This window comes from Schistocerca americana, chromosome 9 (genome assembly GCF_021461395.2).
Source record: "Schistocerca americana isolate TAMUIC-IGC-003095 chromosome 9, iqSchAmer2.1, whole genome shotgun sequence".
In the NCBI taxonomy this organism is placed as follows: domain Eukaryota; kingdom Metazoa; phylum Arthropoda; class Insecta; order Orthoptera; family Acrididae; genus Schistocerca; species Schistocerca americana.
Window position 1 is genome coordinate 105,972,526 of NC_060127.1, and position 17,446 is coordinate 105,989,971.

Sequence of the window (17,446 nt, forward strand, 5' to 3'; positions counted from 1 at the left end):
AGATTACCCATAATACACAGCTCGCTGTCCAAGGATAAAGTCACGAAGATGGCACAGTCATAGTGTAAGGTGGCGTTGGTACAGTGCAGTATATGTTGTGTATGCTGGAGTGATGTGCGGCGTTCAGTTTGTTTAGAAATCTGCTAGAGATTGGTAATAATGCCGAAATTGCGTGACGCAGACGTGAAAGCATTAGAAGAATATATAGCGACTGGATTCCAGAAATCATTTCCTGTTGAAGAAGGTTTTTACAGTCATTCTGTTGCATGTTTACACGTTGCATTGTTTAGCTTCACTCGTTGTTATTGACAGTTGTGGAATTATGATACGAAGAAGTTTGATATACACGATTATTTCTCTGACTCATTTGCTACATTCTCTGCACCAAAATCACTGTGTATTAAGTTGTATACAATTGTTAACAGTGTATCGCGTTTTAGATATGTGAACTTAAATATTCTGTATTATCAGTAGACTTTCATTTGCGCCAGGTGCATGCAGTGAAATCATTGTATATCTCAGACATGGGAAGTATGCAGATATATTGGAGTCTGAGCTGTCAAAGGCTGTGTTTAACAAATTTCTGAGTTGTGCTTCAACAGAAGAGCTCTTGGACAAGTCCTTGCAGTATTCTGTTGAGTGCTATATCGACCAGAATGAATTATCACTGGAAAGGTAACTGCACACACTTTTAAACTGGATGAATAATAAATCTCTCTCTCTCTCTCTCTCTCTCTCTCTCTCTCTCTCTCTCTCTCTGTGTGTGTGTGTGTGTGTGTGTGTGTGTGTGTGTGTGTGTGTGTCCAATAGGTTTGAGTTTTTATGTCCTCCTTTCTAATTGCGTGACGTGTTTCATTCATGTATGTCTATTCTTGTGCGTTGAAATTGCATGGTAGAAGGGAAGAGGTGGATGTAATACAGACAACATAATATAATAGTTAACTATTCATAGTCTTGTTGGCAGAATTAATAAAATTAACAACATTCTGTATTTGTCACCACTATTTATTTGAAATTACTATTTTGTATGCTGTGAGTATTATTAGCAGGTGTAAGAGGACTCTATCGGATTTCTCAAACTGGACTCAAGATTATACTCACTGCTCAGTGATAATTAGTTTAAAAAATATATAAGCCTATTTGCCTAACACCATTGCTTAAGAATATTAGTCAGTTAGAAAGCAAACATGTCATCAGTTACGTCACATTCCTTGTTCACAAGACATATTCATTATGGTGAAAATTTGATGATATGGAATGAGTTCTGTTATCTGTTAGTCTGATGTTAACACTAGGAACACTGTCTTTATGTAAAATTTAACAATAACATTTGTTTTGGTCAAAATGAACAACTTGTTGACAACAAAGAACAGTTGTTATTCTTCCAGCTGTGTGATTTCTGTGCCTCCTAGAGTGGTCATAATATTTGTGAATGTGTATTCATATTTAATTAAAGAAAATGTAAATCTTTGCATTAAACAGTGAATATTGTTCCTCACTCTTTCAAAAACAAGTAGTAGCCTATTCCATTGATTGAATTTTTCAGAGTGGCTAATTGGTTCATACATGACAGTGCATGGTACCAAAAGCTGCAAATGAAAATGTATTCTTCAGGGTCTCATATCTCAGGTCCTATTGATCACGGAGATGAGGTGGATAAGTGTTTTGGGTAGCCCTTGGGCTGGTGACTATTTTTATACCTATTGAAAGACAGGCATACTATAGCTATTGTGCAGTACAGGATTAAAATTTAAACATTACACACTTCCTCTAGCCCAGGCAAATTGAGCGACTAGGTTGGTTCTTTTGCGTTAGGTGGCATCTGGAATGTATACCATAGCTGGCTTATTAAAACTTCACCTTTCCATTGGCATTTCCTGAGAACACATCAAAAAACAGTTATTTTTGGGTACAAAAAGTACTGATTTGGGGGCTGACCTTGTTTACAATTTGTGTTCGTGACAAATTGTTGAAATTTTTACCATGCGTTCTTAAGCTGATGTTCTTGGGGAATATTGAAAATTTTTTCTTTATCATTATCCCTTACCAAGATCCAGAAGGTCAAAATTACCATACTTAACGCACATAATATCAATTCTGAAGCATAAATGTAGTTTTAACTGATGCTGTGAACACATGGCAAGGGTTCTGCGGTTCTCGCAATCTGCAGTTATTTTGCTAACCAAACAGCACTTCTTTGTCTAGTGCTTTCAGTGCCTCTATTTGTGACTTCATTCCCTCAGCACCATCTGATTTAATTCAACTACACTCCCCTACCACTGTTTCATTTTTGTTACTGCTCATCATAATCTCTTTTCAAAATGCAATTCATTCCTTCATGCTGATCCTTCAAGGCCTTTGCCACCTCTGATGCCATTAAATGTCATCAGGGATGCCATTAAATGTCATCAACAAAGCTCAAAATTCTTTATTTCTTCTCCCAGACTTTTAATTCTAGTTCCAGTTTTTTTTTTTTTTTTTTAGTGAGCAAAATGGTGCAGTGGTTAGGACACTTAGCTCGGATTTCGGAGGTCGACAGTTTAAACCTGCATCCAGCTATCCAGATTTAGGTTTGGCATAGCTAATTTACTTCCATATCCTTCCCTAACTGGAGCTTGTGCTCTGTCTCTAATGACCCCATTGTTGATTGGTTCATAAACTCTCATCTTTTTGGAAATACGGAAGCGTCCGATCTAACCCGTCGGCTTTGACCCATGACGTCACAAATATAGCGGAAACGACAATTCCAATATGGCGGATATAGAAACGTTGCATACGTATCACAAAGACGAAAACACACAGAAAAACAACACACACAAAGGTTTCACAAGAACAATCTGCTAACATTGATAGCAAACAAAGATAATAATAAACAAGTGGTACTCAAGGCCAGGCAGGGGGGGGGGCTGCCCCCCCCCCCCCCCCCCCCCCCCCCCCCCGCCAAAAAAAAACTCCCAACCTAACCTCGTATTCAGGGCTACGCTGCAGATCAATGTGTAGGTCAATCAAAAGATAAAAAAAAGAAACAAATAAAAAAAAAAAAGAAAAAACAATATTGATTCATTAGACATAACGAGTAGCGACAAAACATATAGACCATAAAGATTGAACAATCTAATGGCAAACTGATAAAAGCCTCATAGACGACGTTAAAACAAAAAGTACAGTAAAAAGGTAAACTATATATTACAGGCCCTAAAACTCCTACTAAGGTAACGTCAACGAGGCAACATCTACAAACACGCCACACTCACAAACCAAACTCCGCGCCGTAATGACGTCACACACCACAACACCCTTACGTCACGGGTCAAAGCCGACGTGTGAGATCGGATGTTTCTGTTGACCCATCTTTTTTTTCAGATTTCTTCTTGATTTCTCTTACTACGTGCTCGGTGAGCACGGGGGTTCCTGTATCACTCATTCTTAACTTCATCTCCCTTTCATGTCCTTTGAGTCTTCTTACTGCAATGTGATTTTGTGTAGGAGTGGTATATAACTATCTTCTCCTTGTATAATACCCTTGATAACTCAAGAATTTCAAAGAAAGTATCCCACTCAGTGTTGTCTAAAGTTGTTTGCTAATATCCTACATTTCATCAAAACCCAAACTGATAATCTCCCAGGTCAGATTCTATCATTCTCTTTCCATTCTTATGTAGATAACTTTTCCCAACAATGGCTTATTAAATTGATAGTTTGCTAATACCCACACTGATGAAAACCTTCCTTCTTTGGGATGGGATCATTAGATGTTATTGAAGTCTGAGGATATAATATCTGTGTTTGATATACCGAACACCGGTTTTTTCATAGGTGGTCCTCCCAAAGATCCTGATAATTATGAAGAGATGTCATCTACTTCAGCTGGGCTTGTTTCAGCTTTGGCATTGTAAATTCTTCTCACAGTGTCATACCTCCCTTCTCACACTCAGCCAGTTCCTCTCCTCTCAATAATATTGTCATCCTGATTGTGCAGGCTCAGTCATAGGGAAAGCAGTTGACAGACTTCGGTTCATTGGTAGGATACTGGGAAAAAAATCAATAAGTCAACTAAAGGAGATTGCTTGCAAGTCACTAGTATGACCCATCCTAGAAATTTCCCCATAGCAAATAGGCCTAATAGGGATAATGAACTTAAATATAGGAAGGCAGCATGTATGGTCATAGGTTTGTTTGGCACATGTGAGAGCATCACGGAGAGGACAATGACAATGCCGTGGATGAGGAGCCCATAGACAGCTTACGTACCACTGAGATTACAGTTGCTGTCTTGATAGAAGTTGTTCTCACACATTCTAATTTCTATTGCCTCTGTAATAACAGAATCCCAATGTGGAGAATTGTGGGACAAGGTTTGAGTTTCACAAAACATTATTCTAAGTCTGCCTGTGCAGCTGCAAGTTCCCAATATGTAATGTGTCATTGGTGTCCTGCACATTATTCGGTATCAGTACAAATGGACTGACAGATATTGTTGCTTCCATACCCACAAAGAATCTATTCTTTTATCTTCTTAAGTGGGCAGAAAAGACCAGAGGTCTTTCTCAGAACCCTATCTATTTACACTCCTGGAAATTGAAATAAGAACACCGTGAATTCATTGTCCCAGGAAGGGGAAACTTTATTGACACATTCCTGGGGTCAGATACATCACATGATCACACTGACAGAACCACAGGCACATAGACACAGGCAACAGAGTATGCATAATGTCGGCACTAGTACAGTGTATATCCACCTTTCGCAGCAATGCAGGCTGCTATTCTCCCATGGAGACGATCGTAGAGATGCTGGATGTAGTCCTGTGGAACGGCTTGCCATGCCATTTCCACCTGGCGCCTCAGTTGGACCAGCGTTCGTGGTGGACGTGCAGACCGCGTGAGACGACGCTTCATCCAGTCCCAAACATGCTCAATGGGGGACAGATCCGGAGATCTTGCTGGCCAGGGTAGTTGACTTACACCTTCTAGAGCACGTTGGGTGGCACGGGATACATGCGGACGTGCATTGTCCTGTTGGAACAGCAAGTTCCCTTGCCGGTCTAGGAATGGTAGAAGGATGGGTTCGATGACGGTTTGGATGTACCGTGCACTATTCAGTGTCCCCTCGACGATCACCAGTGGTGTACGGCCAGTGTAGGAGATCGCTCCCCACACCATGATGCCGGGTGTTGGCCCTGTGTGCCTCGGTCGTATGCAGTCCTGATTGTGGCGCTCACCTGCACGGCGCCAAACACGCATACGACCATAATTGGCACCAAGGCAGAAGCGACTCTCATCGCTGAAGATGACACGTCTCCATTCGTCCCTCCATTCACGCCTGTCGCGACACCACTGGAAGCGGGCTGCACGATGTTGGGGCGTGAGCGGAAGACGGTCTAACGGTATGCGGGACCGTAGCCCAGCTTCATGGAGACGGTTGCGAATGGTCCTCGCCGATACCCCAGGAGCAACAGCGTCCCTAATTTGCTGAGAAGTGGCGGTGCGGTCCCCTACGGCACTGCGTAGGATCCTACGGTCTTGGCGTGCATCCGTGCGTCGCTGCGGTCCGGTCCCAGGTCGACGGGCACGTGTACCTTCCGCCGACCACTGGCGACAACATCGATGTACTGTGGAGACCTCACGCCCCACGTGTTGAGCAATTCGGCGGTACGTCCACCCGGCCTCCCGCATGCCCACTATACGCTCTCGCTCAAAGTCCGTCAACTGCACATACGGTTCACGTCCACGCTGTCGCGGCATGCTACCAGTGTTAAAGACTGCGATGGAGCTCCGTATGCCACGGCAAACCGGCTGACACTGACGGCGGCGGTGCACAAATGCTGCGCAGCTAGCGCCATTCGACGGCCAACACCGCGGTTCCTGGTGTGTCCGCTGTGCCGTGCGTGTGATCATTGCTTGTACAGCCCTCTCGCAGTGTCCGGAGCAAGTATGGTGGGTCTGACACACCGGTGTCAATGTGTTCTTTTTTCCATTTCCAGGAGTGTAGTTAGATACAGCAGGCTAAAGCCAAGATCAGGACATGTGCCAGTCATGGCTGTGTTTCTCCACTGTACGTAGGTTGGCAGTGTGTCAGTTTTGCATTGCCAGTTGCACGATATTTTCACATGACCAGTGAGAGATGAGAAAAGAGTCAGTGAATGTCTATTGCCAAAATTGAAATCATTTCCTTCTTCATCGTTAACATTTATTATTATTATATTTTATCCAAGATACACCACGAATTATGATGTTGCGATTAGCCTGTGACCTAATAGAACAGCTTAAATTGTTGTGTCTTCTGAAGATGAGTTGCTAAGTGACTTGAAAATGATAATAGGGAAAATATCCTACTATCAAGAAAGGCAACTGGTTTCAGTCATTTTCGAAAACCTTCTAATACTGTTTGAGCCAGCCCTGATTCGCATGATTTTGTAATTGAGCATTTGAGACATTTTAATATATTGACCACTGTGGCCAACTGCGAGAATCATTAACCTTCTAACAGCGGAGGGTTTTCCGATTTTTCCATACAAAATCACAGGGCATTTTTATTTGATAGTTAGAATGCTTGTAAGGATCAAATTATAGGAATGTAACAAGCAAACCAGAAACTTACTTTACAGCTGATTTTTAATTGATATTTAACTTAAATAATACAGGAAATCAAATCGTATGCAATGTTATAAGAACAGTATGAACTTTTGGTAACTATTCTGTGTGTTGCATATCTTAAAGTAAGGTTCCACACACAAGCTTTGGAATATGGATACGAAATAAGGTGCCATGAGAAAAACAATGTGTAAAACATGACTCCTATGGACTCAGTCAGAAAAATAGCGATGTCCGATGTTCCAGAGCAACAGAAAAATATTTAATGAAAAATAGCAGCATATGATGTTTCACAGCAAGTGTTCCATTCGCAAATGGGGTGATGGAAAAATGACTGTGTTTATGCTCCATATAAGCCCTAATTTGTGTTATCTCGTCTTTGCGGTCTTATGCTAAATGTATTTCGGCAGTAATAGCTAACTGTTCTGCAGTCAGCCTCGAGCATTGGTTCTCAAATTTTCTCAATAATGTTTTGCGGGAAAAGAAAAACACCTTATCTTCCCTCTGGGGATTCCCATTTGAGTTCATGAAGCATCTCCGTAATAAGTGTTGATAGACCATGCCAGTAGCAAATCTAGCAGCACACATGTAAATTGCTTATAAGCCATTCTTCAATCTGACATGATGGGAATCTGAAACACTTGAGCAGTACACGAGTAGCTCGAGCTGAATGAATTACTAGAATTATCCCAATAAACCAGAGTTGACCATTCACCTTTCCTACAACTGCCATTACGTACTTGGTCCATTTCACATCAGTTTGCAACATTGTGCCTAGATATTTAATCACCGTGACTTTGTCTAGCAGCACACCACCTGTATGAACATTACAGGATTATTTTTGTAATTCATGTGCATTAACTTGAATTTTTCTACACCGGAGAGTTTACGGCATTGGTTCTCAGGCAGCTGGACGTGCTGTGTGTCGGGATCTCGTCGCTGCTGTTCTTTGTCCGGGCAAACTGGACAGGCCCTCCCGTGGAGCCAAGCGACCTGCCCCCGTGGCTGCGGGACAGGGATGGCGTTGCGGCGGCCTGCCTCGTGCTGGACGGGGAGGCCCTCTATCCCTCCACCAGGCACGTCCAACTGCTCGCCGTCGCTGCTGCAGTCTTCAAGACCACTGCAGAGAGGTTCTCTGCCAATCTACCCGTAAGTACCAGTTATTTACACTTCTGTCCATTAAAATGGCAGCACTGCAGTGTGCTAGAATCCAATTAATGTGGAGTGTTCTACATGCTCGGATATGCCGATTTCAGCACAGTCGACTAAGTAAATTGGAGTAACAGGATTCACGTTATGTACACAGGGAAAGATTACACAGTGGAGTTTCTCATTCAGAAATCACATTTTCACATTGTCCATCAGAGAGCAGATTGTGTTATGCAGTATCGCTACTTGCATCGGTCGGGATCCCTCGAGCGCCCTGTGAATGTGGAATCGGTGGATTCAGGAGGGCCGTACCCAGTACCGTACAGGATCTCAGCCCAGCACAATCACAGTAGTGCTCGGGAGAACAGATTTACTGTTTTTATCATCCGTGCAGGGTCGTACAGCCACATTTAGCGAGGAAATGGAGTCATTTGCTGCAAGACAAACATCCACACGAACAGTGTGAAAACATCTGGAGCAGTACGGGCTGTCAGCTCAGTGATTACTGTGATGTCTTTCCTCAACGTAGCAGCAGAAAGGGGTTGCCAACAATGGTGCACCCGACAGTGACATTGGCTGCGGAAGCAGCAGTGTCACCTTCTAAGATTAGTCCCGTTTACGCATACAGCATCACGGTGGACGTATCTGCGTTCGGAGGCTCAGAGGAGAACAGGCATTGCCAGATTTCATTCGCCACCACCATATGGGCCCAGGACCTGGCTCGACGGTAAGGTCTGCCACTGCATATATAAAACAATCACCTCTTGTTTGCCTAACCAGTAACTTGGAGATCAATTGTTAACGTTTCTGAGGTGTTTCCGTAGGTGCCATGTCGTATCTCAGAGGTCACCGTGATGTTATCTGGCAAAAAGATAATGAGAGATCGTGCATTGCCATCTCTGTTGTGACCTTCTGTGGTTCAGTGTGTGTTTGCCTCTTGCCCCGACCCCCACATTTTCCTAGCTTTTCACCCATTGAAAACATCTTGTCACAGGTTGCCGACAAACAACACATTACCAATATCCAGCCACTGTGGTTCATTAACTCTGGTAATGAATTAACGCAGCACAGAATGAAGTTCCCATAACTGTCATCCGAACTTGGTTTGACTCGATACTGAGATGATTAGAGCCACTGTTGGTGCCAGCTGTGGAGGCGCTGCGTATTAAATTTTACACCCCCATATATCCCCAAATCACCTAAAAGTTTAATCGTGTTTTTCCTACTATACTGTGTATGCATAATAAGTGTTACTTTGTTATTTGCTATCCTTCTGGTGTTGTGAATTTAAAGGACAGGAGTGTAATTACTTATTTTATTTATTTAATCAGATCTGATTAGGATCATCAGACCGTCTCTTACACCAGACCCGGTTTTCATACACACAGTACCATTTTTACATCATAGTTACATAAGAAATGACAATTTTTAATATTGTAAGTAATATTAAAATGCGTGGACTTACGTTCTGTCTATGCAACTAAATGAAAGCCAGTTTTTTTGCCATACGCTTTTCACTTCTTTTATTTGTGAAGCATTTTCAGTAGCCTGTAATACATTTCTTTTTATACATATAATAAATGTATCATGTAGTAGGTACAAATGGGGAAAAAAGAAAAGACAGGAATATTAAAGTGATTGAGTGTATATTGTAATAGTGTGTGGAAATAGTAGCAACTACGAACTATAAAGTTAATGCTGGCAGTACTGCTGCTGCAGCTGCCACTAATCATGAAGATAGTAATAATAATGATAATAACAACAATAACTATACTGGCAGGTATAAAAAGAATTTATAGGTGTACAAAATAGATGTTTTCTGATACAGCAAGTTCTGGGGGAAAGAAATTTAGGTAGACTACACCAGTCAGGAATACTGGGAAATGAATATCTGGCTGCAAAGAAGGATATACATGGGTAACAGTGATCATATCATTGTTTTAGTAGATATGTCATCAGCTTTCTCCCGACACTGAAGATGTTATTCATTTCTCTAATATATTACGGGAAGTTATTCTGTGAGCTGGGTTTTTGCTACTGAGAAGGTCTTTGAGAAAGTGGTTTAATGATGGAGTGAGACCGAAAGGATTCTGCTCTGATGGGAACAGCTGTTTCTGCCACGTTGTTCACACAAGATCATTAAGAACATGGAGAGAAATGAGGGACAGTATATGTTTATAGGACAATAGAGGAGACAGGGTGTATGGATGTCTGTGCATTTGTCTGTACGTATGCATACAATAGTGAAATATGACCAAAGAGTTGAATATCAGATATATCGTACACTGGCGTACATTACGAGGTCCAGGTGCTGTGTGCTTTTCTGAGAAAGTCCTTGCACAATAACATTGCTGTAATCAATAATTGGAAGTATATTTTTGTAGGGCAGGGTGAGGTACTGATGCTTCTTGCACACTGTAGTTAAGTGCTCAGTCCAATTTATATTTTCATCTGTGACTACTCCTAGGCACTTTTCTGAGGGAATTAAGTTGTTGTTTGGCCCATTTAGGTTTAGTGATGCTGGGGATTCCTGACATTTCGGGCTGATGAGCCTAGAATGACCCACCAGTACTGCTTGGGTTTTGGGTGGTTTGAGCTTTAACCCTATATTCTGCACCTATTTTGACAGTGCACACAGGACCACGAAGACAAGAAACAAGAAATTATGGCTTATGTGGGTGCATATAGACACTAGTTTTCCCCTCATTCTATTTGCGAGTGGAACAGGAAAGGAAATGACTAGTAGCAGTCCGGGTACCATGTACCGTGCACAGAATGGTGGCATGCAGAGTATGCATGTAGATGTAGGTACAATGAAAAGAGTGTCGAACTTAATACGAAATCCTGGGGGACACCTGATACTGGCTGTCTCCATTGTGGCTGTATCTACAACTACTTCTGTACTCTGCAAAACACCGTGTGGTGCATGGCAGAGGGTACGTCCCACAACACCAGTTATTAGGGTTTCTTCTTGCTTCAGTCTCATATGGAGCATGGAAAGAATGATTGATTGAATGCCTCTGTGCGTGCAGTAAATACGATCCCTTTGTGAGCAATACAAGGGGGTTGTAGTATATTCCTAGATTCGTCATTTAAAGCCAGTTCTTGAAATGTTGTTAATCAATTTTGTAGGGATAACTTATGTTTATCTTGAAGTGTCTTCCAGTTCAGTTCCTCCAGTATCTCTGTGACACACTGCCATGGAGTAAGCAAACCTGTGACAATTTGTGCTGCCCCTGTAAGTTCTATTTGGTACGGGTCCCAATATTCTAGAACCAGTCACATGAGAGATTTGTAAGCAATCTCTTTTGCAGATTGATTGCATATCCCCAGTATTCTACTGGTAAACCGAAGTCTACTGCCTGCTTTACCCACAACTGAACCTATGTAATCTTTCCATTTCATAGGAGTGTTACACCCACGTATTTGTATGAGCTTTTGGGGCCAACAGTGATTTATTGATATTATAGTCAGAGGACAATACTTTTTTTGTTTTCTGAAGTACACAGTTTTATATTTCTGAACATTCAAAGCAAGTTTCCAATCTCTGCACCACTTTGAAATCTTATCAGGATCCAGCTGAATATTTATGCAACTTCTTTCAGCTAGTGCTTCATTATAGATAACTGCATCATCTGCAAAAAATTTTGAGGTTACTGTTAATGTTGTCTGTAAGGTTATTAATGTATGACATGAACAGCAAGGGTCTCAACACAATTCCCTGGGGCACACCCAAAGATACTTCTGCATCTGAAGATGACTGTCCATCCGAGATAACATGTTGCGTCCTCCGTACCGAAAAGTCCTCAATTCAGTCACAAATTTCACTTGGTGTCCCATATAACCGTACTTTTTGACATCATTACGTTTCAGCATTAGGGAACGATTGACAAGAATGGGGGAAAGAAATGCAGTAGAAGAAGAATGGGTAGCTTTGAGAGAGAAAATAGTGAAGGCAGCAGAGGATCAAGTAGGTAAAAAGATGAGGGCTAGTAGAAATCATTGGGTAACAGAAGATATACAGTATGGAATTTAATTGATGCAAGGAGAAAATATAAAAATGCAGTAAATGAAGCAGGCAAAAAGAAATACAAACTTCTAAAAATGAGATCGACAGGAAGTGCAAAATGGCTAAGTAGGGATTGCTAGAGGACAACGGTCAGGATGTAGAGACGTGTATCACTAGGGTTAAGACAGATACTGCCAACAGGAAAATTAAAGACACCTTTGGAGAAAAGAGAACCATTTCTATGGATATCAATAGCTCATATGGAAACCCAGTTCTAAACAAAGAAGGGAAAACAGAAATGTGGAAGGAGTACATAGAGGGTCTATACAAGGGCGATGTACTTGAGGACAATATTATGGAAGAGGATGTAGATGAAGATGGAAATAGGAGATATGACGCTGCATGAAGAGTTTGATAGAGCACTGAAAGACCCATGTCGAAACAAGGCCCCGGGAGTAGACAACATACCATTAGAAATACTGATAGCCTTGGGAGAGCAAGTCCTGACAAAAGTCTGCCATCTGGTGAGCAAGATGTATGAGGGAGGCGAAATACCCTCAGACTTAAAAAAGAATATAATAATTCCAATCCCAAATAAAGCACGTGCTGACAGTTGTGAAAATTACCAAACTATCAGTTTAATAAGTCACGGCTGCAAAATACTAACACGAATTCTTTACAGACCAATGGAAAACTGGTAGAAGCCGACCTCAGGGAAGATTAGTTTAGGTTCTGTATAAATGTTGGAACATGTGAGGCAATATTGACCCTACAACTTATCTTAGAAGATAGATTAACAAAAGGCAAACCTACATTTCCAGCATTTGTAGACGTAGAGAAAGCTTTTGACAATGTTGACTGGAATACTCTCTTTCAAATTCTGAAGGTGGCAGGAGTAAAATACAGTGATCGAAAGGCTATTTACAATTTGTACCAAAACCAGATGGCAGTTATAAGAGTCAAGGGACATGAAAGGGAAGCAGTGATTTGGGTGTTGTTCAATCTGTATATTGAGCAAGCAGTAAAAGAAACAAAAGAAAAATTTAGAGTAGGAATTAAAATCCAAGGAGAAGAAATAAAAAACTTTGAGGTTTGCCAATGACATTGTAATTCTGTCAGAGACAGCAAAGGACCTGGAAGAGCAGTTGAACAGAATGGACAGTGTCTTGAAAGGAGAATGTAAGATGAACATCAGCAAAAGAAAAACAAGGATAATAGAATGTAGTCAAATTAAATCTGGCGGTGCTGAGGGAATTAGATTAGGAAATGAGACACTTAAAGTAGTTGATAAGTTTTGCTATTTGGGGAGCAAAATAACTGATGATGGTCGAAGTAGAGAGGATATAAAATGTAGACTGGCAATGGCAAGGAAAGCGTTTCTGGAGAAGAGAAATTTGTTAACATCAAGTATAGATTTAAATGTAAGGAAGTAGTTTCTGAAAGTATTTGTATGTCATGTAGTCATGTATGGAAGTGAAACATGGACGATAAATAGTGTAAACAAAAAAAGAATAGAAGCTTTCAAAATGTGGTGCTACAGAAGAATGCTGAAGATTAGATGGGTAGATCACATAACTAATGAGGAGGTATTGAATAGAATTGGGGAGAAGAGAAGTTTGTGGCACAACTTGACTAGAAGGGATCGGTTGGTAGGACATGTTCTGAGGCATCAAGGGATCACCAATTTAGTATTGGAGGGCAGTGTGGAGGGTAAAAATCGTAGAGGGAGACCTAGAGATGAATACACTAAGCAGATTCAGAAGGATGTAGGTTGCAGTAGGTAATGGGTGATGAAGAAGCTTGCACAGGATAGAGTAGCATGGAGAGCTGCATCAAACCAGTCTCAGGACTGAAGACCACGACAACAACAACAATGTATACATTTGTACATTACGCATATTTCTTTGTGGCTGTTTCATAATTTCAAAGTCATTTTCACGAATAGATGGAAGTGATTTTTGATACTTCACTAAAAACATAGTTCAGGTTTTTTTGTTTCTAATAGAAAATTGGCAAAATTATTACCTGGGCAGTGCCAGGTTTGTTAGCTAGCCTTTAGGCTTTTGTGGCTGGCATTTACATCCTTGGTGGTTTATTGTTTGGGTGTTAGGTAGTGGTTTAAGGAATGTGTCTGGACCTAACATTTCATCTCCTAATGCTGGACATATCCTCAGAAGTTATAAGATGTTGTAAGATGATATTTGCTTTCAAACAAGCTCATCAACCACATTAATTATATGTAACATTGTAAAGGTCGAGTCGTGGTGTCATGAGACTGCAGCCACGAATTGTGGAGTTGCACAGACGTGTGTTACAGAGCTTGTAGAGCAGAAGAGCTTTCCTGTTTGCTTTATATAGCAATAAAGATCACAACTTGTCTAACTGCAGTCCTTGTGTTGTGTTAAAGTTGTTTTAAATTCCCGTGGTCTCTCTTTTCTGTCACAGTTGTGAACTCACATCATCAGTGATGAAGAGAGTGAAAAGTAGTAATTGGATAAGTGAATCGGATAAGAAAAACAAGCTCAGCAACAGAATTTGTACACTTCAATGAGCCAAAAATATGTGGCCTGATCATCTGCTGAGTAGATCATTTAGGATGCTCATGCCATTGTAGTGTTACCTTTTATTATCTTCTCCTCAATAGCTATTGAAACAACATCGCTTTGCTATGTAATTTTAATTTTCACCAAAAGCACATTCAACACATCACGGAAAAATACACGTCTTTCGTATCAAGACAAGAGAGAGAGACATCCATTAGTTCTTAAAAACAAAAAAACTACGCAAAAGTAAAAAAGAACAAAATTATTCATAAAATCGGTCGCTGGCGCAGTGCTCTTCTGCGTGCGCGATCGTAAATTATAACTTTGCGGAAGTCAAAGTACCATTACAATGCCTCCTCTACTGACACGCTCCGCAAGCGAGCGTGGCAGTATAGAAAATTTACATAGATACATACATATATGAGAAAATAAGAAATTTACATATTACAAAAAATATTTCTGAGCATAATGCTCTTTGCATATCAGTCTTTGTATACAGTCTTTTTGGTGTGTATCTTCTTTAGGAGTCGTAACATTAATGTCTTTAAATTGCAGCGTATTATCGTTGCTTAGCACAGCGTTTGAATTCAGTTCACATGATTCGTGTTTACAATGGAATTAATTCGAACAATAAATGTTTCTATTATATTGCTCCAATGTCTTTAAACGTAGTATTGGATTCTGAGTGTGTGTGTACTGCCTGGATCTCGTGCGTGTGACTTGAAGAAAATCCAAAGTTTGTTTAATGTGTCAACACGAGATTGTGATCTCCAGCAGTCGAATCTTGGTGGCGTCTACCGGGGTATAAATGGTCAATGAGGGCACAGGAAACACCTCACTGCCTACGACAGGTGATGAGCTTGTCTTTTACACCAATCTGAAGACCTGCCGGCTTCCACAACACCACGCACTTCAAAGCATATTGACACTACGTAAATATTGCTTGACCAGTGTTCCATCACGTTGGTTTCTTCTTTGCGTTTTCAGTTCCGTTTATATGAATCATGTGCTACATGCACAAGTCCTTTGCAGCTCGTTAACATCTCCTTAAAATACATTTCTTGATATAGTAAGTACATAATTATACAAATATTTACAATTAATCATTACATGAGATAGTTACATTGTTGTCATATACTACATATACAGAATTAAATGAAAAATATAGTAAATTTTTTACGTTACATTCAATATCATTGTGCTGACATGTGAATTACATTACATTCAGATTGAAATATACATTTTATTTATTTTATTTGTTAGCCCCCCCCCCCCCCCCCCCCTCCGTTACACTTGCTACATTTGAAGATAATTGTGGCAACTTGCTAGAATATTCAACTTAAAATTCATCTTGCACCCTGGAATAAAATTTACACATATTTCAAGTTTCAAGACAGCCCTCTGTAGGAGGATAGGTTCATGGGATGGTTGCTAACTACTTCATAAATACTAGTAAAGTCATCCCCTACAGTGGACTACACAAAATAAAATATGATAAATAAAATACATGTTAACTTAATATAACGTAAAAGTTCCTATACCTAATACCGTTTCTAAGTGTGATGTCCCCACTATTGCTGTTTCTACGAGTGGTACCCCTCTATTACCGTTTCTAAGAGTGGTGCCCCTCTAAATATCTTAGGATCCTACAAGTATGTACATCAGTGTGGTAAGAGTGTGTGTGTGTGTGTGTGTGTGTGTGTGTGTGTGTGTGTGTGTGGCCGGCCGAAGTGGCCGTGCGGTTAAAGGCGCTGCAGTCTGGAACCGCAAGACCGCTACGGTCGCAGGTTCGAATCCTGCCTCGGGCATGGATGTTTGTGATGTCCTTAGGTTAGTTAGGTTTAACTAGTTCTAAGTTCTAGGGGACTAATGACCACGGCAGTTGAGTCCCATAGTGCTCAGAGCCATTTGAACCATTTTTTGTGTGTGTGTGTCTATATATATATATATATATATATATATATATATATATATTTCAAGTCAATCATATATAAAGTCAAATATTTCATCAACATGTATAAATTTTTCTAAGGAAGGGATGAGAGTATGAACCGCAACAGAGGACTGACGTTTTGTTTTCTCCTTATTCTCCTTTCTATTTAATGGCGCATTAGTTCAGTACAGTAGATGAGCTTTAATTATGTCATTAGATGACTGCTAAATATGTTCTCTTAAATATTTCTTCCAATCTGAAGTGTCAAGCCTACATAACTCCAAAAATTTCATTACAAGTTCCCATTAGATTAGTGTTAAAGTGTTATAGATTTAAATCTTCTGGTATATTTCCAACAGTGGCTGCTGTAAATAATTCTTTCCACATAAATCTATACTTTCACCTTTAGTTATAAGAATATATAAGACACCACATAAGTTATTATCTCAGGCATACCAATCTTTCAATAAATAATATTCTTTCCACTACTTTCATTCTGTATTCCACGAGTACATGTGATATAGCGTTCAAATCTAGTTTCTCTCCTCTCAGCATATTCTCAGTTACTCATAACATTCTCACCTATCCATTATTCATTCTTCACAAAATAACATATACTTATTCCTCAGCATTATATATATATTTTCCTCTTATTCATCACCACTTACTTTTTACTTCAACAACAATAATAATGATAATAAAAATAATAATAATACCATTTTCTCATCTTATATACCATTTACCTCTCTCCGTATTATTATTTGTCCTCTTATTAAACTAAAATTACATTCACTCATCTCATTCAGTCACTCACATCACTCATATCAACATTACTATTATCGCATGCCTCCTAAAGAAAATAATTCTGTTTAGTTCTCTGCCTCCTCTAATGTGTATATGCTTCCTCTAATGTGTATATGCCTCAATAGCAACTCTCTTATAACCAAATATCTTATTGGCTATTGGATGGTTCACATTGCTTTCTGGACTTACCTGCATTCATTAGATTGTAAGTATCTGTATAACTTAAATGTAGGCTCATCATAACTGTATATCATATTAATTATCTTCTCGTCAGTAGCTAACATTTTACTGTATGTATTTTTTCAAATGTCTGTGTGGATGCAGACCTCTGGGTTTATGTGTTAATGGATATTCTAATGAATAACAGCTAGGGTGTGGAATATTTGCAATTCGGTATGGTCCAGAGTATAAGATC

At 40.2% G+C, this 17,446-nt stretch overlaps 1 protein-coding gene across 2 annotated transcripts in view; it reads left to right on the forward strand.

Annotated features, from left to right (window-relative positions):
* The first annotated feature begins 39 nt into the window (after positions 1 to 39).
* The window catches only part of LOC124550857 (tetratricopeptide repeat protein 27), a 141,083-nt gene continuing 123,676 nt past the window's right edge, over positions 40 to 17,446 (forward strand). For both annotated transcript variants that reach the window (XR_006967733.1, XM_047125597.1), the window contains exons 1-3: positions 40 to 244; positions 492 to 675; positions 7,499 to 7,742. Coding sequence is in view for 1 of the 2 variants with exons in the window: in XM_047125597.1 (XP_046981553.1) it covers positions 160 to 244; positions 492 to 675; positions 7,499 to 7,742 (513 nt within the window). In the remaining variant the exon portion in view is untranslated. The remainder of the gene's footprint in view (positions 245 to 491; positions 676 to 7,498; positions 7,743 to 17,446) is intronic.